At 44.1% G+C, this 24,370-nt stretch overlaps 1 protein-coding gene across 1 annotated transcript; it reads right to left on the bottom strand.

The window, feature by feature from the left end:
* Nucleotides 1–686: 686 nt before the first annotated feature.
* On the bottom strand, nucleotides 687–24,311 carry LOC311123045 (vacuolar protein sorting-associated protein 18 homolog). The gene is made up of 16 exons (XM_084197332.1): nucleotides 23,929–24,311; nucleotides 23,054–23,195; nucleotides 18,460–18,551; nucleotides 15,800–16,050; nucleotides 15,274–15,453; nucleotides 14,425–14,598; nucleotides 14,076–14,201; nucleotides 8,648–8,754; nucleotides 6,591–6,873; nucleotides 6,079–6,324; nucleotides 5,590–5,724; nucleotides 5,156–5,383; nucleotides 4,751–4,891; nucleotides 3,003–3,212; nucleotides 2,258–2,497; nucleotides 687–1,861 (listed from the first exon to the last, which is right to left on the bottom strand). Exons 1-16 carry the CDS (start codon nucleotides 24,029–24,031, stop codon nucleotides 1,553–1,555), a joined length of 2,967 nt encoding a protein of 988 aa, XP_084053458.1. The 5' UTR covers nucleotides 24,032–24,311; the 3' UTR covers nucleotides 687–1,552.
* Between the last annotated feature and the right edge of the window lie 59 nt (nucleotides 24,312–24,370).

The following is a 24,370-nucleotide window of genomic DNA, read 5'->3' as shown; positions in this document are numbered from 1 at the left end:
GCTCTTCTAAAGGAACTGCTGCGGAAATTTAGCGACAGAAACATTGTAACAAGTATTTTAGAGTCAATTGTGGCGAGAGTTGCCCATAAGTATTAGTTCATATGATTTATGCGATATTATAGTTTGCGATCCGAACTCGATTGGTGGAGTCTGCTAATCCCGAAGATTACCGAGCTACATGTTACGTCACTCACAGGGGAAAGTCGTTACGAGTATCACGAGCCTGTTACATTTTCCGGAGAATTGTGTGGATTTTATGACTGCTTTGATATGAGCTATAAATGGCAAACAATACATAAGTGTTAAAATATAACTGTTTGGAAGTTAGAACATCATCAATATGTACCCGATCCTGGTCCTCCTTAAGAAGCATAAGATCTGCATAAAATGTTTTACTTTATCCCAAACAACCTTCACGTTCACTTTCAATCTCAGTCTCCCTTGCATTGATGACAATGTAAACACTGAACCACTTGGCCATTTCCCGGTCCTTGTCAGTTTATGCATATTTATGAGAGGAAGGCATGTCACTCAATCCCCTAACCCAGAATAAAATCATACAGGTGTCTTGACCACCATTACTTTGTATGTTCATATTCACCAGCCTGGCTTTCAGATTCAAAGACTCATTCCATCAGAGGAATTCATAACAACATTCAAAACACTTGAAATATAACAATTCCAAAAACAGAATAAAATATTTGTTTAATTTTCATAGGTGCATTTTGCAAACCATAGCAAAGTGGGTCACATTGACCTGATCTCAGAGGGTGTCACAACAGAATAAACTGTTAGCCAATAGAACAGGGGTGAAGAAAGTTCTCATGATGCAGTAAGTGACACTAATAACAAAAACTGTAGTTCTTTACATACATTTCATAGTACTATTCATGTCACTAGCCAGTGGAGCTAACTAATACCAGTTGATATTTATAAATATGCATTCAATTTCAGAGAAAATGTCACAAGTTAATTGTTAATTTAAACAGACGGGTGTAAAGATAGTGAACCGATCTTGTAATGTGTAATAAAGCTGCGTGTGTGACTGACATAGCTCAGAGCAGTTTTTTTAAAAGCTTCGCAGAGAAATGAGAGAGAGAGAGAGAGAGAGAGACTGTAGAATATATCATGTTACGATTAGGGGAGAAGAGCTTATATAGGAGCGCCTGCATTCTTCCCCACTCCTGTGAGTCCCCATCACCAGGCACTGTGCAGCTGTGGCTATACGTCCCATTATCACAGAGAATAACAGCTGTTTCCTGGCCTATAGTACACACACAGCAATCTACACACTGGTCGTTTCCATTTCAGACAACACATGCTGCACATTTCAGTCATCATTTCAGCTATTTCTGAAAATAGACAAATCTATTTCAGCTCTCATAGGTTCAGACAGCTAAAGCCCATTTCACTAGTTTCAGACCTTTTTAAGTCTAATTTTCCCCGCTCATATCAGGCAGTCCATTTCAGACCTAGTTCATTTCAGCCAGCCACCTCAAATCTGCCATTTCAGACCCATCCAGTTTCAGTGCCAAGCTGCCAACCATTTCACTCAGAGCCAGCTGGACTTCTCCTCCTCTAACTTCTGTGGATCAATAAACGGCTTGTCGATCGACTTGATCATCAGCTCGCCGCAGTACACACATTCACACGCGATGATGTCATCGATGTCAGACTTGATCTGCTCGCGGCTGACCCCGGCGCTTCCTTTGCCCAGGCTGGCAGTGTCGTTCCCCTCCTCCTTCTCCTTCTCCTTGGGGGAGGGGCGGTGGCGAGACTTGGAGGCCTGAGTGGCTGCGGCCAGCTTCTTCTGCAGCTCACCTAGTTTAGTCTGCTTGTAAGTGGACAGGTGAGGGCTCACCTGAGGAAAGATACACCGTTACAGTATGTGAGGTCCATATATGGTAGTGAATAATAAATAGGTTATTGAACTATTGAATCTCCTGAAAGAAATGACATATTAGTTGTGATTATAATGAGACATATCTGGTTCTTATGATAATGTTTTTGGGATATCCCCCTCCAAGCCATTTTCCTCCTGTATGTAGTGTACATCATTAACAAATGTATGTAGTAATGACCCGATGTCTCTGTTTGCATTGTTACATTGTTAGCCAACTCTTCATGAAATAGGGTCAAAGGTCAAGGTAAAAATGGTGTGCTACTGACCTACTGGTATGACCTCCTGGTATATATCGTTAGACAACCGTTCTTGAAATAGCTTCAAGGGTCAAATAAAAACGGTTTGCACACTGACCTCCAGGAAGAGGCAGTCGTAGTGGAACATGTGACCACAGAGGAACAGGTAGAAGGGTCTGTTGAGGAGGGGGAAGTCGCAGGCAGCGCATTTCTCCTGGCTCTCCACCACCCCGTACTTGTTCCTCATCTCCTGGATGTCCTCTCTGATCCGCTTGGCGCTCTCCGTCGCCTCCTCCATCTCCTGCTTCAGCTCGTCTATGTGCTGGTTGTACTCCTCTAAAGAGCTGCAGATAGCCTCCTGCAGGGGAGGGAGGGAGGGATATCGTTTTGTCAACTTCATTATCCTACATGGGGAAATTAATTTGGTTCCAACACGTCATACACACAATATATACACATATGCTTGCGATATGTTTGGATTTGCCTGGTACAACGAAACCAATGGAATAGTCACAAAAGTGCAAGATCCAAGGTAAATGAAGCGCACCTCAAACACTGAACTTAGTAGAATGTAACCTAGATAGTATAAAACACCCAGGTCCGATTACTTCTCTATGTACTTAGCCTCCAGTAGTTCAGTTGGTAGAGCATGGCGCTTGCAACGCCAGGGTTGTGTGTTCGATTCCCATGGGGGGGGGGGGGGGGGGGGCCAGTATGAAAAATGTATGCACTCACTAACTGTAAGTCGCTCTGGATAAGAGTGTCTGCTAAATGACTAAAATGTAAAAATTGTGTGTAGAAGTGTCTTTGGGCTTAAGAAAAATGCTATATAAATCCAATGTATTATCTTTAACAGGGTAAACCTTGAAGTGGTCTATGGTGACGAAGTCTGGGAAGAAAGGCAGTATGTCTTCTATCTTCAGCAGGTTACAGCTGGACAGACAGTTCATGGCCTTCTTCACATCCTTCTCCTCCTGCACCACGTGACGGGCAATCTTCAGCCACAACTTCTTCCTCAACTCCTCGTCATCCTCAGGCAGGTCAGCACACGACTTGGCCAGGTCCACATCCACCTGGAATAATAATAATAATAATAATAATATTAATAATAATAATTCATTATTGTGTCCCTTTCGGGAAATGTATCTTGCATCTCAACAGCACAGGAGAAGAGTTACACACCAGCTGGTTTAGGAAAGCTCTCCCCCCCCACCCCCCCACCCCCCCAGTGCTGTGCGTAGCCAAAATAACAACATGCACGCTTGATAGATACACTTTCAGATCCTGTTTTAACATTTACTCATGTAGACTAATACCACTTTCAGATCCTGTGAAAAAGTATTTGCCACCTTTCTGATTTTCTCTATTTTTGCATATTTTTTATACTGAATGTTATCATATCTTCAACCAAAACCTAATATTAGATAAAGGGAACCTGAGTTTAGAAAAAAAATAATAATAATAATAATTGGACGACATGAGGCAGGACTTTAAACGAGCAGTTCATGCTCGAAAACCCACAAATGTCGCTGAGTTAAAGCAGTTCTGCATGGAAGAGAGGGACAAAATTCCTCCAGAGCGACGTGAGACTGATCAACAACTACAGGAAGTGTTTGGTTGGAGTCATTGCAGCTAAAGGTGGCAATTACATTAGGAATATGATCCCTTATTGATGTCACTTGTTAAATCCACTTCAAATCAGTGTAGATGAAGGGGAGGAGACGGTTAAAGGATGTATTTTACCCCCTTTTTCTCCCCAATTTCAATCTTGTCTCATCGCTGCAACTCCCCAACGGGCTCGGGAGGCGAAGGTCGAGTCATGCATCCTCGAAACATGACCCGCCAAACCACGCTTCTTAACACCCGCCCGCTTAACCCGGAAGCCAGCCGCACCAATGTGTCCGGCCCGCCACAAGGAGTCTCTAGAGCACGATGAGCCAAGTAAAGCCCCCCCCGGTCAAACCCTCCCCTAACCCGGACCATGTTGGGCCAATTGTGCGCCGCCCTATGTGATACAGCTCGGGATCGAACCCGGGTCTGTAGTGACGCCTCTCAGGAGGCCCTCTGAAGAAGGATTTTTAAGCCTTGAGACAATTGAGACATGGATCGTGTATGTGTGCCATTCAGAGGGTGAATGGGCAAGACAGAATATTGAAGTGCCTTTGAACAGGGTATGGTAGTAGGTGCCAGGCGCACTGGTTTGAGTGTGTCAAACGCTCAACAGTTTCCCGTGTGTATCAAGAATGGTCCACCACCCAAAGGACGTCCAGCCAACTTGACACAACTGTGGGAAGCATTGGAGTCAACATGGGCCAGCATCCCTGTGGAACGCCTTCGACACCTTGTAGAGTCCGTGCCTCGATGAATTGAGGCTGTTCTGAGGGCAAAAGGGGGTGCAACTCAATATTAGGAAGGTGTTCCTAATGTTTTGTCCACTCGGTGTATACTGACGTAGACCAATAGCACTTTCAGATAACCTATATGACCGTGTAGCTCACTATTGGCACTTCCACTTTCTCATCTTGCATGTGTGGCTGTTACAACATCCCGTTAATATCACATGATCAAACATTTAGCTACATATTAAATCAAAACTGGCCAAGATACTCACTTGTAGAGCCAGATCGACAGCTTCCTCATACAGCCCCATGATCTTATAGACCAGAACACAGGCCTGGAGGAAGCCATGTTCCGCACACAGCCTCAGGGTGTACTTTAAGTCATAGTGGATGTCGGACGCGTGGGTACCAGCCTGTCAATAATAATAACAATAATAATCACTTTTTATTAATAATAATTCATTAACAATTAATGTGTTTATGTATATTTGATCAAGATACCCAAGGACACAGAGTAAATTAAGAATAAAATAGCAAATATAGGGAAAACATGACATTACAAAAAAAAAAAAGGTACATAATATAATTAGCATTTGGTCTGCGTCTCTATGGGTCCACAGTAGTGTACTACATAGGGGATAGGGTGCCATTTGGGACGGACACAGCCTTGAACCTACCTGTTCCAGGTACCACAGGAGACTCTCAGGTTTGTACTTGGCGTAGAGGGACAGCAGATAGTTGTGTATGGCCTCTTCTGTCACCGTGAGCTGGTAGACGCAGAACTCCATGTAGCGGATGGTCTCGTGGATCTGTTGTGTAGAACCCATCTGACTGTAGTTGACCAGGGCTGGGATCAGCTTCTTAGGTTCCAGCCTGCTACCCATCTGGATCCAGGCATCTACCACCTTGTGATTATTAGAGGTATATTCATTCATTCCCCTTCACACAAATACACATTGGCACTTTACATGCCATGAATTTCTACGAAAATGGACAATCAAGTATGGTATGGTATTGTATTGCATTTCAAACAGAATTGCAGTGTACTTGAACACAGACAACAATAAACAACAAAACATTTCAATGCAAGCAGATAAAATCGTTGCATCACCTTCTTAGGTATGTGTTGCATGAGGACGGGGGAGAACTTATAGAAGAGTTTCTCGTCGCAGTGCTTAGAGAGCACCTCCAGGGCGGCGCTATAGTCATCATGCTGACAGTGGTGGGAGATCACCCTCTCATAGTCCTAGAGAGATAAATAGATATAGATTCTTTATTAAAATGTCATGTCAAACAGTAGCACATAAACATACATACTTTACAAAACTGAAAATAAAGTCATCAGCCATAGAAAGTGTCCTAAACACGCCGCACCATTAGAGACCACAAAAAAATAGCAGCTATAAATACCACAATACAATCCCATGAATGAATAGCAGGGTTGGGGTCAATTCCATTTAAATTCCAGACAATTCAGGAAGTACACTAAAATTCAAATTCCGATTCTCTTCAATGCTTTTCAATGAGGACATTTTGGAATTGAAATGTGGATCCCTTTCTGACTTGAACCCAAGCCTGGATAAATAGCATCATAAGATACCTTCATGATGACAGAGAAGTAGACCATGTCGTCCACGTTGCCATGGCTAGCCAGCAGGTCATAGATGGTCGTACGGTTGTTATAGAGACACTCCTTGTGTTTGGAGCTACTGAGGAACTTCCGGAACTCATCACGCGTCTCCTGGAACACCCCATGTTTCCCATCATCTGATTCTAGAAGCCCCAGGCGGTTCAGGTAGAGCTCAGTCAGCCAGGTGACCAGTAAGGTGATCTGGGTCTTCTCACTCTGTTTCAATCAATCAATCAATCAATCAATCTTTATTGTCCCCAGAAGAAAAGTTGCTTTGCAAGCAGGGGTAACATGATAAAATAAAGTATCAAATATGACATGATAAAAATACACAGTTGAAAACAGACCACACAAAAGACAAACTATCTGGGGGAGGGTTGAGAAGTGAGCAGAAGACAAGCTTCCATTGTTCTCTGTAATGGACAAATTTGTATGGTATTGAATTATATAAACTTAGTCACAAAAACACAGAAACATCATACCTGTTTTAAATTATTGAGTTTCTTCAGCAGGAACTCTTTCAGAGCCTCGTCCTGTTTTGCCTCGATAAACTTCAAAGCAATCTCTTCAAAGTAGTTCTGGGTCAGGGCGTAGCACTTAGCACTCTCCAGGTAGCGTTTGTTCTGGAAGCAGTGCTCTGCCTCCTTAGCCAGAACCATGTCCATGCACTCTGGCCGGTCCCGGCAGTACTCCTTAGCCAGGTCAAACTTGTTCATACTCATGTACATCTGCCACACATCCCTGGCTTCTCTCTGGATGTGGTATCTGGATTGAGAGAGAAAAAAATAAAAAATAAACATACTGTTGTACTTGTCACGCTTACTTGTCTTTTCTTTCTAGTCTGATTCCACAGATAGTGGCTGAACAAGGGTTTAACTGCCAATGGCAGATCTATCCTGATTCCACAGATAGTGGCTGAACAAGGTTTAACTGCCAATGGCAGATCTATCCTGATTCCACAGATAGTGGCTGAACAAGGTTTAACTGCCAACGGCAGATCTAGCCTGATTCCACAGATAGTGGCTATTGTAAAGGATTTACTGCCAATGGCAGTGATATCAAATAGAATGTATTGTGGTCCTCTGTAGCTCAATTGGTAGAGCATGGCGCTTGTAACGCCAGGGTAGTGGGTTCGATCCCCGGGACCACCCATACGTAAAAATGTATGCGCACATGACTAAGTCACTTTGATGGCATATTATTATTATTATTATTATTATTATTATAATAATACACTCTCAAAAAAATAAAGGAAACACTTAAACAACACATCCTAGATCTGAATGAATGAAATAATCTTATTAAATACTTTTTTCTTTACATAGTTGAATGTGCTGACAACAAAATCACACAAAAATTATCAATGGAAATCAAATTTATCAACCCATGGAGGTCTGGATTTGGAGTCACCCTCAAAATTAAAGTGGAAAACCACACTACAGGCTGATCCAACTTAAAACAAGTCAAAATGAGGCTCAGTAGTGTGTGTGGCCTCCACGTGCCTGTATGACCTCCCTACAACGCCTGGACATGCTCCTGATGAGGTGGCGGATGGTCTCCTGAGGGATCTCCTCCCAGACCTGGACTAAAGCATCCGCCAACTCCTGGACAGTCTGTGGTGCAACGTGGCGTTGGTGGATGGAACGAGACATGATGTCCCAGATGTGCTCAATTGGATTCAGGTCTGGGGAACGGGCGGGCCAGTCCATAGCATCAATGCCTTCCTCTTGCAGGAACTGCTGACACACTCCAGCCACATGAGGTCTAGCATTGTCTTGCATTAGGAGGAACCCAGGGCCAACCGCACCAGCATATGGTCTCACAAGGGGTCTGAGGATCTCATCTCGGTACCTAATGGCAGTCAGGCTACCTCTGGCGAGCACATGGAGGGCTGTGCGCCCCCCCAAAGAAATGCCACCCCACACCATGACTGACCCACCGCCAAACCGGTCATGCTGGAGGATGTTGCAGGCAGCAGAACGTTCTCCACGGCGTCTCCAGACTCTGTCACATGTGCTCAGTGTGAACCTGCTTTCATCTGTGAAGAGCACAGGGCGCCAGTGGCGAATTTGCCAATCTTGGTGTTCTCTGGCAAATGCCAAACGTCCTGCACAGTGTTGGGCTGTAAGCACAACCCCCACCTGTGGACGTCGGGCCCTCATACCACCCTCATGGAGTCTGTTTCTGACCGTTTGAGCAGACACATGCACATTTGTGGCCTGCTGGAGGTCATTTTGCAGGGCTCTGGCAGTGCTCCTCCTGTTATAGCGGGTGTAGCGAAATGCTTGTGCTTCTAGCTCCGACAGTGCAGTAATATCTAACAAGTAATATCTAACAATTTCACAACATATACCCAACACACACAAATCTAGTAAGGAATGGAATTTAAGAGCATATACATATATGGACAAGCAATGACAGTGATATGGCAGTGATATGCGGTTGTTTTGCCGATCTTAGTTGAATGCACTAATTGTAAGTCTCTCTGGGCAGGAGTGTCTGTTAAATGACTAAAATATAAAATGGAATGTAAACATACCTAAAGACAGCCTTCTCAGTGTAAATCCACACCAGGCCTCCTGCAGGATCTTTGATCATTTTCTTCAGGGTGCCAAACTTATCAGGGAAAACGTCCTCGTACACTACCTGTCAATCAATCAATTTAAATATATTCATAAAGGGGGCCCTAGTCAAAAGCAGTGCACTAAATCAAATAACATTTCATTGGTCATATGTTATCACAGGTGCAGTGACATACTTATGTTTCTAGCTCCAATAATGCAGTAATGACAAACAATACACACAAGTCCCAAAAATATTTAAAAAAAGAAAGAAATCAAGACATATCAGAACGAGCAAATGTCAGAGTCTGGAATATATACAGTACCAGTCAAAAGTTTGGACACACTTACTTATTGAAGGGTTTCTCTTTATTTTTACTATTTTCTACATTGTAGAATAATAGTGAAGACATCAAAACTATGAAATAACACATATGGAATCATGTAGTAACCAAAAAAGTGTTAAACAAATCAAAATATTTTATATTTGAGATTCTTCAAAGTATCCACCCTTTGTCTTGATGATAGCTTTGCACACTCTTGGCATTCTCTCAACCAGCTTCGTGAGGAATGCTTTTCCAACAGTCTTGAAGGAGCTCCCACATATGCTGAGCACTTGTTGGCTGCTTTTCCTTCACTCTGCGGTCCAACTCATCCCAAACCATCTCAATTGGGTTGAGGTCGGGGGATTGTGGAGGCCAGGTCATCTGATGCAGCACTCCATCACTCTCCTTGGTCAAATAGCCCTTACACAGCCTGGTGTGTTTTGGGTTATTGTCCTGTTGAAAAACAAATTATAGTCCCACTAAGCGCAAACCAGATGGGATGGCGTATCGCTGCAGAATGCTGTGGTAGCCATGCTGGTTAAGTGTGCCTTGAATTCTAAATAAATCATCACAGACAGTGTCACCAGCAAAGCACCCCCACACCATCACACCTCCTCCTCCATGCTTCACAGTGGGAACCACACATGCGGAGATCATCCGTTCACCTACTCTGCGTCTCACAAAGACACGGCAGTTGGAACCAGAAATCTCAAATTTAGACTAATAAGACCAAAAGGACAGATTTCCACCGGTCTAATGTCCATTGCTCGTGTTTCTTGGACCAAGCAAGTCTCTTCTTCTTATTGGTGTCCTTTAGTAGTGGTTTCCTTGCAGCAATTAGACCATGAAGGCCTGATTTACACAGTCTCTGAATAGTTGATGTTGAGATGTGTCGGTTGCGACCGGGAGACTCATGGGCGGCGCACAACGCCGCGCCACACGCCGGCTGCGACAGAGCCTGGATTCGAACCAGGATCTCTAGTGGCACAGTTAGCACTGCGATGCAGTGCCTTAGACCACTGCGCCACTCAGGAGTCAACTGAGTGGTCCTCTGTAGCTCAGCTGGTAAGAGCACGGCGCTTGTAACGCCAAGGTAGTGGGTTCGATCCCCGAGACCACCCATACACACAAAAAAAAAAATGTATGCACGCATGACTAAGTCGCTTTGGATAAAAGCGTCTGCTAAATGGCATATTATTATTATTATTATTGAACTCTGTGAAGCATATATTTGGGCTGCTATCTGAGTGCAGTTAACTCTAATGAATGTATCCTCTGCAGCAGAGGTAACTCTGGGTCTTCCTTTCCTGTGGCGGTCCTCATGAGAGACAGTTTCAATCATAGCGCTTGATGGTTTTTGTGACTGCACTTGAAGAAACTTTCAAAGTTCGTGGAAATGTTCTGGATTGACTGACCTTCATGTCTTAAAGTAATGATGGACTGTTCGTTTCTCTTTGCTTATTTGAGCTGTTCTTGCCATAATATGGACTTGGTCTTTCACCAAATAGGGCTTTCTTCTGTATACCACCCCTACCTTGTCACAACACAACTGATTGGCTCAAACGCATTAAGAAGGAAAGAAAGTCCACAAATTAACTTTTAACAAGGCACACCTGTTAATTGAAATGCATTCCAGGTGACTATCTCATGAAGCTGGAAGAGTGTGCATCTCGTGAAGAGTGTGCAAAGCTGTCATCAAGGCAAAGGGTGGCTACTTTGAAAAATCTCAAATATAACACTTTGTTGGTTACTACATTACTCCATATGTGTTATTTCATAGTTTTGATGCCTTCACTATTATTCTACAATGTAGAAAATAGTAAAAATTAAGAAAAACCCTTGAATGAGTAGGTGTGTCCAAACTTTTGACTGGTACTGTGTGTGTATATATAAACTCAGCAAAAAAAGAAACGTCCTCTCACTGTCAACCGTGTTGATTTACAGCTAACTTAACATGTGGAAATATTTGTAAGAACATAACAAGATTCAACAACTGAGACATAATCACAGAGATGTGACTAACAGAAATTTAATAATGTGTCCCTGAACATGGGGGGGGGGGGGGGGGGGGGGGGGTCAGTCAGTATCTGGTGTGGCCACCAGCTGCATTAAGTACTGCAGTGCATCTCCTCCTCATGGACTGCACCAGATTTGCCAGTTCTTGCTGTGAGATGTTACCCCACTCTTCCACCAAGGCACCTGCAAGTTCCCAGACATTTCTGGAGGGAATGGCCCTGGCCCTAGCCCTCACCCACCGATCCAACAGGTCCCAGACGTGCTCAATGGGATTGAGATCCGGGCTCTTCGCTGGCAATGGCAGAACACTGACATTCCTGTCTTGCAGGAAATCACGTGCAGAATGAGCAGTATGGCTGGTGGCATTGTCATGCTGGAGGGTCATGTCAGGATGAGCCTGCAGGAAGGGTACCACATGAGGGAGGAGGATGTCTTCCCTGTAATGCACATCGTTGAGATTGCCTGCAATGACAACAAGCTCAGTCCGATGATGCTGTGACACACCGCCCCAGACCATGACGGACCCTCCACCTCCAAATCGATCCCGCTCCAGAGTACAGGCCTCGGTGTAACGCTCATTCCTTCGACGATAAACACAAATCCGACCATCACCCCAAGGGAGACAAAACCACGACTCGTCAGTGAAGAGCACTTTTTGCCATTCCTGTCTGGTCCAGCGACGGTGGGTTTGGGTCCATAAGCGACGTTGTTGCCGGTGATGTCTGGTGAGGACCTGCCTTACAATAGGCCTACAAGCCATCAGTCCAGCCTCTCTCAGCCTATTGCGGACAGTCTGAGCACTGATGGAGGGATTGTGCGTTCCTCGTGTAACTCAGGCAGTTGTTGTTGCCATCCTGTACCTGACCCGCAGGTGTGATGTTCGGATGTACCGATCCTGTGCAGGTGTTGTTACACGTGGTCTGCCACTGCGGGGACGATCAGCTGTCCGTCCTGTCCCCCTGTAGCGCTGTCTTAGGCGCCTCACAGTACGGACATTGCAATTTATTGCCCTGGCCACATCTGCAGTCCTCATGCCTCCTTGCAGCATACCTAAGGCATGTTCACGCAGATGAGCAGGGACACTGGGCATCTTTCTTTTGGTGTTTTTCAGTCAGTAGAAAGGCCTCTTTAGTGTCCTAAGTTTTCATAACTGTGACCTTAATTGCCTACCGTCTGTAAGCTGTTAGTGTCTTAACGACCGTTCCCACTCAGGTTGTACCTGCTTTAAGTTACAGTTTTAACAGTGGCCAAGTAGGCTACTGTGGCTATTTGATCATAATGTAGGCCTACAATCAAAAACAATGGAGAGAAATGCATCCCATAACATTTTATCATGGAAATAGCAGTTCTATCATTCAGCCTACAGTAGCAGCCAATGTGTGGTGTTCAATGTAGGCCTACATTCCATGAGACTTTTGAAAAACAACATTCAGGACTTGACATTAACCTGTTTATCCACTTGTCCTTCAGACAAGGAGGTGACTGAAAATGTTGTGTTGTTTGATGCAAGAACCCACTTTACAAAATAAAAATTATTATTATTCTCATACCATTATTACAGAGAATCAGACAAATTATGCTACCCTCTGCCTATTGGCTACTTAGCTTCTTCAAGACCGTCTCAAAATACAACAATGCCCCTTTAAGACATAAAAAAAAGCTCTTTACCCGACTTGCTTTTTCAAAGATATCTAGAAATGCACACATTTTGTGCTCTTGTAGGAAGTAACCACTCCCCCATTGTTGACTAGAAATGATCTATAACTGGGCTAATAACTCACTAACTAGCAAAGGATATGAACAAATGTGCACAGGTGGTTACATGCAGCTATCGCTTTGATCTAAAAACAAGTGCATCTACTTGCGACTGCTCATGCTGTAAACACAGTCCAGTTCAAAGTAAATCGAACAGATCCATATATGGCAATGGCTATTTGCATATAGTCCTACTGCAGCTCTGATTGGTTATGGCGCAACGGTCTGTGTACAGTATGGGCCTGAGTCGTGTCTGTCATTGCAATAGAATCCTACTCCAATGCGCTCTGCCTACAAGAAAATCTCTTGCACAGTTAGCTTTGCATACTTAAGTCTTGCATAGTTTATTTTGTTTCGGTATGTTACATTGAAAGTGGCTAATATTGCGTTGATTCGAGCACAATCCCCACAGTAGAGAGAAACGTTGATAGTGTTTAACTAAAGGGGGAAAACTCTAGAAAGTTGAGTGAAGTTCAATCTCGTGCTTCTCTGCACGGGCTGATATTTCTTCTGCACGGCAGTCCGATGGGAGCTGTGCATGCCCGCAGCTTAGAGGGAACATTGGTCTGGAGTCTCTGCCACAAACGTCTCGTGTCTGAGCTGGTGAATTGCGACTCCACTTTTCTGAACTGTCGTTTTGCCTCCGATTGCCTTACGGAGGTCATAGCTGGTCTGGTTGTACACGTCCATGTTCCCAGTCACCCTGCCGTGGTTAAATGCGGTGGTTCGCGCTTTCAGTTTTGCTCTAATACTGCCATCTGTCCACGGTTTTTGGTTTGGATAAGTTCAAATCTTCACAGTGGGAACAACATTCTCTATGCATACGTCATTACTATTCTCAGAGGCAACCCGGAACATATCCCAGTCCACGTGATCAAAACAATCTTGAACCCTAGATTCCGATTGGTCAGACCAACGTTGAACAGTTCATAGTAGTGCACTACTTCATAGTGCACTACTTTTGACTAGAGCTCTCATCAAAAATAGTGCACTATTTTTTACATCAGCAGTTGTCACAAAGTGCTTTTACAGTAACCTGGCATACACCTTTTACAGTAACCTGGCCAACACCTTTTACAGTAACCTGGCCTACACCTTTTACAGTAACCTGGCCTACACCTTTTACAGTAACCTGGCCTACACCTTTTACAGTAACCTGGCCTACACCTTTTACAGTAACCTGGCCTACACCTTTTACAGTAACCTGGCCTACACCTTTTACAGTAACCTGGCCTACACCTTTTACAGTAACCTGGCCTACACCTTTTACAGTAACCTGGCCTAAGCAGCAGCAGAGTCAGAGGCTCACCTGTCCGTTGAGGGTGCAGATGGCCTTGACGCGGTCAGGGAGGAGGAGTAGAAAGTGGAACTGAGTCAACACGATGGAGATGGGCTTGTTGAAACTAAAGTCTATGTCTGGGGTGTAATCCCACACCTGATGGAGAGAGAAAGAAAGCATTATTGTTTTTTGTTAAAATCAGCAATATGAATTTCAAGAGTACAATATAATTGTTTTGAAAGACCAATGACAAAATGTATTTAATAGACCTTCAGAACACACACATCACCTGTGGGGGATCTTACTTCTACAGCACATCAAACCTGAAAGTATACTATCCTAAATATAAAGTACTTTATAATAGTATAGAAAACAGTACCTGCACATCACTGAGCAGCGAGTCCAGCCTGACGTAGTCCAGCTGACCGTAGAGAACTCCATTACCCATCATCCATGCGAAGGCCTTGGGGCAGGACCTGAGCTTGGAGGTGTAGAAGGTGATCTCACTGTAGCCCATGTTAAAGGGAAACTCCTGGAAGCTGGGCAGCAGCTCCTAGTAGTAATAAAGGCATAACCTCTTATAAGCATTGTTATAAGACATTATAACGGCTTATACATGCTTATAACAAATGATAACTCATTATACTTCTGGAAACTGGGCATCAGCTTTATATTTAAGCAATAAGGCCAGACCACTCTGTGGTATATGGACAATATACCACGGCTAAGGGCTGTTCCTATGCACGACGCAACGCGGAGTTCCTGGACACAGCCCTTAGCCGTGGTATATTGGACATATACCACAAACCCCCGAGGTGCCTTATTGCTATTATAAACTGGTTACCAACGTAATTAGAGAAGTAAAAATTAATATTTTGTCATACCCATGGTATACGGTCTGATATACCACGGCTGTCAGCCAATCAGCATTCAGGGCCTGAACCACCCAGTTTATAAAACAAGTTCTAACAACAAATATAACAATAAATGGCATAGTGGCTAGAGGTCATTAGAGAAGTGAGAAAAGTGCATAAAGTGTAAATGGACAGGTATAGTATGAAGTGAAATAGTCATTTATCTGGTTTGCGTCCAAAATGGAGCCATATTCACTTCTATTTCCTATCAAGTGCACTACTTTAGGCTCTGACCAAAAGTAGTGCACTATATAGTGAATAGGTTGCCATTTGGGCTACAAGCCCTGTTGTCTAAAGAAGCTGCTGTAACAGACCTGGTTCTGTGAGAAGATGGAGCTGAAGCCTTGCTGCTCTGACCCCTCTGCCACGCGACCTACGAACTGGAACAGGCGCTTCCTGGTGGTGGCGATGATGAAGACTTTAGACTCCAGACCTCGCTCCACCTCCATACAGCATACTGGAGCTGGCTTCCCATCCTCCTCCAGGGAATGGACCTGTGTTTCAATTACATACATGACTCATTATAATAAGGACTAGTTCTGCAAACATATTTTCTAAATGCTACATCAAATACAGTAATAAAAAGCTGTTAACAAAAGCTTGCAGCCTGCGGATAAGTTCACATGAAGGAGTGTAACTAAATCAGCATTGATTAATTAGTTTGAATGTCAAAGAGGTTTGATTAGCATGGCTTTCCATGGGTTCAAGCTAAAAAACATTATCTTGGGGCGATGCTGTATTTTGTCACTCATGTTTATTTTCATATCCCATCACTGACCTGTTTGAAGTAGCTACTGTGTGTGTGTGTGTGTGTGTGTGTGTGTGTGTGTGTGTTCTCACCTGTTTGAAGTACTGGTCAGGGTTGGTGTTAAACAGGCTTCCCTCTGAAGCAGAGATCTCAGCCTCGAAGATGATTCCCTGGCTGGTTCCCACTAGGATGGGCCCAGTGTTGGTCTCGGTCCCCAGTAGCTTGTTCCAGCCTAGACTCTCTATGAGGTGTCCTCTCCAGCGGGACAGAGACCTCACCTTCTGGGTGTTCCTGTTCAGATACAGACACTCACTGGTACTGAGAGAAATCACCAGGTGGGACCCTGCAGGGGAGGAGAGGGGAGAGCAGTGTTAGATCTGGTACTGAGAGATCACCAGGTAGGACCCTGCAGGGGAGGAGAGGGGAGAGCAGTGTTAGATCTGGTACTGAGAGATCACCAGGTGGGACCCTGCAGGGGAGGAGAGGGGAGAGCAGTGTTAGATCTGGTACTGAGAGATCACCAGGTGGGACCCTGCAGGGGAGGAGAGGGGAGAGTAGTGTTAGATCTGGTACTGAGAGATCACCAGGTGGGACCCTGCAGGGGAGGAGAGGGGAGAGCAGTGTTAGATCTGGTACTGAGAGATCACCAGGTGGGACCCTGCAGGGGAGGAGAGGGGAGAGCAGTGTTAGATCTGGTACTGAGAGATCACCAGGTGGGACCCTGCAGGGGAGGAGAGGGGAGAGCAGTGTTAGATCTGGTACTGAGAGATCACCAGGTGGGACCCTGCAGGGGAGGAGAGGGGAGAGCAGTGTTAGATCTGGTACTGAGAGATCACCAGGTGGGACCCTGCAGGGGAGGAGAGGGGAGAGCAGTGTTAGATCTGGTACTGAGAGATCACCAGGTGGGACCCTGCAGGGGAGGAGAGGGGAGAGCAGTGTTAGATCTGGTACTGAGAGATCACCAGGTGGGACCCTGCAGGGGAGGAGAGGGGAGAGCAGTGTTAGATCTGGTACTGAGAGATCACCAGGTGGGACCCTGCAGGGGAGGAGAGGGGAGAGCAGTGTTAGATCTGGTACTGAGAGATCACCAGGTGGGACCCTGCAGGGGAGGAGAGGGGAGAGCAGTGTTTGAACTGTGTAATGACTGATGTAATACTATGGAATAATCAGTAACACATATATTATCAGTGGTTTATTGCCGCCGTAAACTATGTTCACAGCAGTCAGTCCGTATTTCAGTTTCGCTACGTTGTAACTTTGGGTGGCCTCAGCTAAGTGCATCAGCAGCTGGCTTGATACTGCACTGACTCAGAACAGACAGCTGCTTCATTAATAAGAAACTTGTTGAGGCCTCCTGATTGGCGCAGCGGTCTAAGGCACCGCATCGCAGTGCTTGAGGCGTCACTACAGACCCGGGTTCAATCCCAGGTTGTCACAACCGGCAGTGACCGGGAGTCCCATAGGGCGGCGCACAATTGGCCCAGCGTCGTCCAGGTTAGGGGAGGGTTTGGCCGGCGGGGCTTTACTTGGCTAATCGCGCTCTAGCAACTCCTTGTGGCGGGCCGGGCGCCTGCAGGCTGACTTCGGTCATCAGTTGAACGGTGTTTCCTCCGACACATTGGTGCTACCGGGTTAAGCGGGTGGATGTTAAAAAGCACGGTTTGGCGGGTCATGTTTCGGAGAACGCATGACTCAACCTTCAACTCTCCCGAGCCCGTTGGGGAGTTGCAGCGTTGAGACAAGTTCAAAATTGGGGAGAAAAAGGGGGTAAAACACAACAACAAAAAATTGCTTATGGAAGGAGCATTGCATTTAGTGTTGCATTAGCTGTTTGGTTATCTCTTTTGCTTCATATAAATGACTGGCTCAGGCTTAGAGCTAGCAAGATAATGCTGGACAGGTTTTCATGCGCATTATGAAACTTCAGAAATACAACTTCTTTAAGCACTAAACTCCTTAGCTTGATGTACAATTGCGCGACTAAGACCTCCTCGGCCAAAACGTCTAAATACATTTCGGATTTATTTTCATTTATTCTATTTTTTAGGGCAAAGTTGTAGTAACTATGTTGTTGCTTGGTAACACGCTGAGATTCATGGGAAGAACTTGCTGCTAAGGGCAAGGAGTCGGCACAGGATGCCCACTCGACAAAGAGGCCTCTGAAGGACGCAGTGGAGTCCTCAATGACTCTACAACTAGTGTTTGAGATTGACTCGTGAACATGCATATCGAGTGATCAAAGTGTCCGGTTTGAGATTCAGCCTATTTCAGTATACACCAAAATATAAATGTACGAGTATTGGGAATTGAATTGGTACAGACGTTTCTGTCATTAATTTGGGGTACTAATTAGATTAACCATAATGGTGTGATGATTACTCACATTAATTAGCTATGAATAAAAATGCCAAACTCTGGTGATAATTTACCTGATAAGTATGGAAAACGTATCAGTCAGCACAATTACTCATCCGACAATTAGGTAAAACATGAATGAATTGGAGGATCCTGATGAGGACCATTCCATCTCTGGGAGTACTGTGCTGGTATTCTACTTTATTTTCCTGCTCCCTGGTTCTCACCTGTGGGGTCCAGGAAGAGCTCCCTGGTTCTCACCTGTGGGGTCCAAGAAGAGCTCCTTGGTTCTCACCTGTGGAGTCCAGGAAGAGCTCCCTGGTTCTCACTTCTGGGGTCCAGGAAGAGCTCCCTGGTTCTCACCTGTGGAGTCAAAGAAGAGCTCGCTGGTTCTCACCTGTGGGGTCCAAGAAGAGCTTGTGTACTCTGCTGTCATCCTTCCTCCCCAGTTCTATCTGGTTGGGCTGGTCGGGCTTGGCAAGGTCAATCCTGGAACAACATACAGAGGAAAACTTTATAAACTCCTTTATAAAGTCATGTTCACTCATCTTAGACACCAATACGGTACATGCAGAGAGGGATAGGGACATAATACTTTGGTACAGTTAGAAACTACTCTCACAGTAATGATATACTTTGCACACGAACCGCCACCCATTTGGAGTAAGAAATCATGAATGTATTCGTATACCTCTTGGACAGGGGTTGGTTGGGCCTTTCTGCGGCATGCTTATAAGGCTCTGATTGTCCACAAGGGGTCACAATGTCCTTCTTAATTGTCCAGTCTTTAATCTTTGTCATGTAGTCCCGAACAGAACTACAGAATAGATTTTTCTTCCCGTCGCTCTTGAAGTTGCGTCTTTGAAGATAGGCTAGCCAGCTGTGTCGATGGTCCCCAGTGGGGTGATGAGAGTAGCGTAATAGGATGGTTTGAAAAGAGTAGTAGAATGGTCCCACTTAAATTCTATTTTCTAGATACGGTACTTAGGACAGCTAATCAGCCGTACCAGTGATTGTCCGGTAGGGGAGTTTTCTTCTCTACCTCGTGTTGAGATTCTGGGTTTGAACCACTTTGAACGTGAGCTGCAGCTCGACGTCTTTCTGGTCTCATATGTTAATTCGTAACCCATCCTTTTATACACTCTGCTCGAAAGGGCCGGTTCCGTCAGGCTGACACGCTCTCTGACCTCACTCGGGGGCGTGACTACTTACTGTGCAAAGCTTATGGAAAACAATTCTCTCTTATAGCGTTCTCAAATCCCTCTCTTAACAAAAATACTTTAATCATTTTTCATATTACATGCACAACGTATAGGATGGAAACTTCCTACATGTAGTGGGTATACTTTCCTGTATAAGTTACAGTATTTCCTTTATAACATTTGTAATGACATCACAAAATAACATTAGTGTTATGTAGATTGCCTCCGACCATTCCACACGTTCTATGTTGGAAATATTGTTCCAGTACTTGCTTTTGAACGTGTTAAAGTTTCAGTGGGAAAAAGTCGGTTAAAAAAATACATTCCTTAGGGGATCTTGAGAAGGAGAGCATGGGCCTTCTCCCTTGATTTACGACCGGGCGTGAGCTGTTAACCCCCCTCTACGGGTGAGAGGGGGTCTGATTGAAGTTATTCATTTCACACCTGATCTGACCTATTTGGATTCTCGTGGACAGTCATGACATTATCATCATCATCATCATTATACCAATCCAATGGTTCACAGTAGGCACTCAAATCAACACCATGATAATCCTTTACCGATCACCCTGAATGACTGACATGATCAACCCTTAACCCTTTAATCCAATCACTTAGCGATCACATCGAGATACAAACTGCACCATTCACACGTTCGGTTCTTCTCACACAGATAGGCATGAGTGACAGGGCCAATGTTCCTTCAAAAAAATTAGGCACTGAGCAAATTTCAGGTCTTGTGAACAGAAACTTGTGAGTATTCTGTGCAACTTCCAGCGTATGTTTACTGTGAACACTGAAGTAACAGTTTTATGGTGTGGCCAAGTAGGCTACTGTGGATATTTGAGCATAATGTAGGCCTATAAGAGTGGCCTATCATCAAAACCAATAGAGCCTATTTATTTCTATGACATAGCGTACAATAGCCTATATATGGTGTTCAATGCAGGTATTTGTATTTATTATGGATCCCCATTAGCTGCTGCCTTGGCAGCAGCTACTCTTCCTGGGGTCCGGCAAAATTAAGGCAGTTATACCATTTTTAAAACATTCATAACATAATTCACAACACACTAAGTGTGTGCCCTCAGGCCCATACCCCACTACCACATATGTACAACACAAAATCCATGTGTATGGGTGTGTATAGTGCGTATGTTATCATGTGTGTGTATGCATGTTTGTGTTGCTTCACAGTCCCCGCTGTTCCATAAGGTGTATTTTTATCTGTTTTTTAAAAATCTGATTCTACTGCTTGCATCAGTTACCTGATGTGGAATAGAGTTCCATGTAGTCATGGCTCTATGTAGTACTGTATGCCTCACATAGTCTGTTCTGGACTTGGGGACTGTGAAGAGACCTCTGGTGAGATGTCTTGTGGGGTATGCATGGGTGTCTGAGCTGTGTGCTAGTCGTTTAAACAGACAGCTCGGTACCTTCAACATGTCAATACCTCTCACAAATACAAGTAGTGATGAAGTCAATCTCTCCTTTACTTTGAGCCAGGAGAGATTGACATGCTCTCTGTGTACATCCAAGGGCCAGCCGTGCTGCCCTGTTCTGAGCCAATTGCAATTTTCCTAAGTCCCTCTTTGTGGCACCTGACCACACGACTGAACAGTAGTCCAGGTGCGACAAAACTAGAGCCTGTAGGACCTGCCTTGTTGATAGTGCTGTTAAGAATGCAGCGCTTTATTATAGACAGACTTCTCCCCATCCTAGCTACTGTTGTATCAATATGTTTTGACCATGACAGTTTGCAATCCAGGGTTACTCCAAGCAGTTTAGTCACCTTAACTTGCTCAATTTCCACATACTTTATTACAAGATTTAGTTGAGATTTAGGGTTTAGTGAATTATTTGTTCCAATACATTGCTTTTAGTTTTTGAAATATGTAGGACTAACTTATTCCTTGCCACCCATTCTGAAACTAACTGCAGCTCTTTGTTAAGTGTTGCAGTCATTTCATTTCCTGTAGTAGCTGACGTGTATAGTGTTGAGTCATCCGCATACATAGACACACTGGCTTTACTCAAATCCAGTGGCATGTAGTTAGTAAAGATTGAAAAAAGTAAGGGGCCTAGACAGCTGCCCTGGGGAATTCCTGATTCTACCTGGATTATGTTGGAGATGCTTCCATTAAAGAACACCCTCTGTGTTCTGTTAGACGGGTAACTCTTTATCCACAATATAGCAGGGGGTTTAAAGCCATAACCTGAAGTCTAACAAAACAGCCCCCACAAACTTTTCATCATCAATTTCTCTCAGCCAATCATCAGTCATTTGTGTACGTGCTGTGCTTGTTGAATGTCCTTCCCTATAAGCGTGCTGAAAGTCTGTTGTCAATATGTCTACTGTAAAATAGCATTGTATCTGGTCAAAAAAAAATCTAAAACTTTACTAAGGGTTGGTAACAGGCAGATTGGTCGGCTATTTGAGCCAGTAAAGGGGGCTTTACTATTCTTAGGTAGCGGAATGACTTTTGCTTCCCTCCAGGCCTGAGGGCTCACACTTTCTAGTAGGCTTAAATTGAAGATATGGCAAATAGGAGTGGCAATATCGTCTGCTATTATCCGGAGTAATTTTCCATCAAAGTTGTCAGACCCCGGTGGCTTGTCATTGTTGATAGACAATCTTTTCACCTCTTCCACGCTCACTTTACTGAATTCAAAATTACAATTCTTGCCTTTCATAATTTGTTCAGATATACTTGGATGTGTAGTGTCAGTGTTTGTTGCTGGCATGAAACTTTCTAAAAACATGTGAGGCTTGACATTAACCTTTTTAGCCACTTACACAAGTAGGACTGATGTTTTACTGGTCTGTAACACCATAGGCCAAATAGGTGACTGAAAATAGCATTTTATTGTGTTGTATGATGCAAGAAACCAATTTATAAAATAAAATCAATTATTATCACCATACAGTCAATTAGACAGAAATGTAGGCCACCCTCTCTCTGCATGATGGCTTCTTTCCAAATTCCAGCCTCTCAAAATACAACACTGCCACTTTAAGACATAAACCAGCTATTTACCAGACTCATTTTTCAAAAACAGCTAGAAATGTAGGCCTACAAGTTTTGTCCTCTTTTAGGACGCAATCACTCTCCCATTGCTAACTAATAATTAACTATATATCTGGGCTAATAACTTGCAAAGAATATCAACAAACGTGCACACGTCACTATGCGCTCTGAGCTGATAAACGCATCCACCCACGACCGGAAAAACACCACTTGTAGGCTACCGGTCAGAATTCTCCTCCGATGCGCCAGACATCTGTCTATAATGAGTTGCTCATGTCTTCGCCCTAACAATGGAAGTTGTTGTCCCAAAGGCGTGAAGGCAGGCGACAAGCTTAGGTCCAAAATAAGCCCATAGAAATGCATTGGGCTTATTTTATACAGATTTTGGCCTCTCGCTTAACCTCTCTGGATGCGCAATGTCCACAACAAAATCACTAACTCAATCTTGCAATGTTAGATTTGTTTGCATTCAAAGGGGGGGGGGGGGGGTGATACTATGTTGATTCGATCACAAGTCCCACAGAGGAAAATGTTGATATAAATATAGTGTAAACTAACAGGGTGAACTCAGTGAAGTTCAAACTTGTGCGTCTCTCTGCGCGGGCAGGTATTTCTTCTGCGTGGCAGTCCTAGAGCCAGGACTTCCTCACACACACACACACAGCTTAGAGGGAACATTGGACAGGGCTATTCACAACACCATGAAAACACTGGATCACTGGGGGGGGGGGGGGATGTTGCAGATAAAAGTGTCCCCTACCTCAGAAGAGTGTCCTTCCCTAAACTCATGCATAGCTGATTGTTGCAGACAGCGAAGTGGTTGATTTTCTCTGGGGGTGAGAAATCAATCCTCTGTTTGTTGAATATCGGTTTCTCCTCTTCTAGTCTCACATTCACAAACCCTGCAAAGAATCAGAAGCAACTATTAATATTGTCACTTATGTCAATCATCATCGCTAGCCCAATAATGGCCTAAATGAGGCTAACATTACTCCTTATAGTCCAAGGACCTTACATGTTCTGTTTAGAGGCGAATTGGCTCTGGCAGCCAAAACAGCCAAATACTCCATCTAAACATCAATCGATTCTCAATTCCGGTATGGTTCTAGAAACATAAAGCCCTCTGCTTTCATATCACATCAAAATTATTTTACAAATGCAAAATATACACTTACTCTACACTGTTTTAATAGGGTTTAACACAGTTGCAGCCAGTAATTTTCAGTGGCAACACGTTTGTGGCATCCGTCTTCCATTTACACACCGGTGTTCAGAGACGCAGATATAAATAACCCTTTAACCAAACTCCCTCGTACAGAAGACGCCTTCGTCCAATGACTCTTATGTGTAATGTAACGGAACTGAGAGTCATGGTCAAGGGCTAGGTCAGAAGATACTTTCGTCAATACGCACTAAAGGTAGTTCGCTAGCTAGCGTTTATGAATGCGTTACATAATTGCCAACATCGATTCCATATTATCAAATCGGTATCAAGCGGAACATTAATACATATAATAATTTTACTAGCTATATTAAAGTAATTCGGTGCATAAATTCAACAATAAAGATAGTCCAAACAATAGAGCCTTATCATAAACAGACCCATTTGAAAGGCCCGTAGCCTCGCCTCAATACCTGAGTGTGTTATGCCGATGTTGGCTGCAGACAGGCGGCTACTGTGTTGCACAGGGTGCCTGATGCTCTGCGAGTCTTCGTATTCATCCAGGATAGAAGACATTGCAAAACGTAGGTGTGATCTAAAACAGAGAAACCCTAACTAACAGCTAACTTAACTGCTACAAAGTCAGATCATGAGATGGCATGATGACTGGACTAGCTATTAGCTAACAAGGTGGCTAGCTTTCTGGAGTCTGCAACGACCCCAGTCTGTTTCGTGATAAAGGATTCAGAATTAAAGCGTAAGTTACTCTACATGAAAGAAAACTGCATTATCTAAAAACACTCAAAACATGCTAATTGGGTGTAGCTTCCAGATAATTTACAAATGCACAGAAAGGGGGGAACCAGTGTGTAGTCAGGTGATCTCGGCACCAAAATCATGTGATGAGAACAATCT

The sequence above is a fragment of the Coregonus lavaretus genome (genome assembly GCF_964263955.1).
Source record: "Coregonus lavaretus genome assembly, contig: HAP1_SCAFFOLD_504, whole genome shotgun sequence".
Classification (NCBI taxonomy): domain Eukaryota; kingdom Metazoa; phylum Chordata; class Actinopteri; order Salmoniformes; family Salmonidae; genus Coregonus; species Coregonus lavaretus.
Note: the sequence above shows the minus strand (reverse complement) of the source record. Positions and strands in the feature narration are given on the sequence as shown.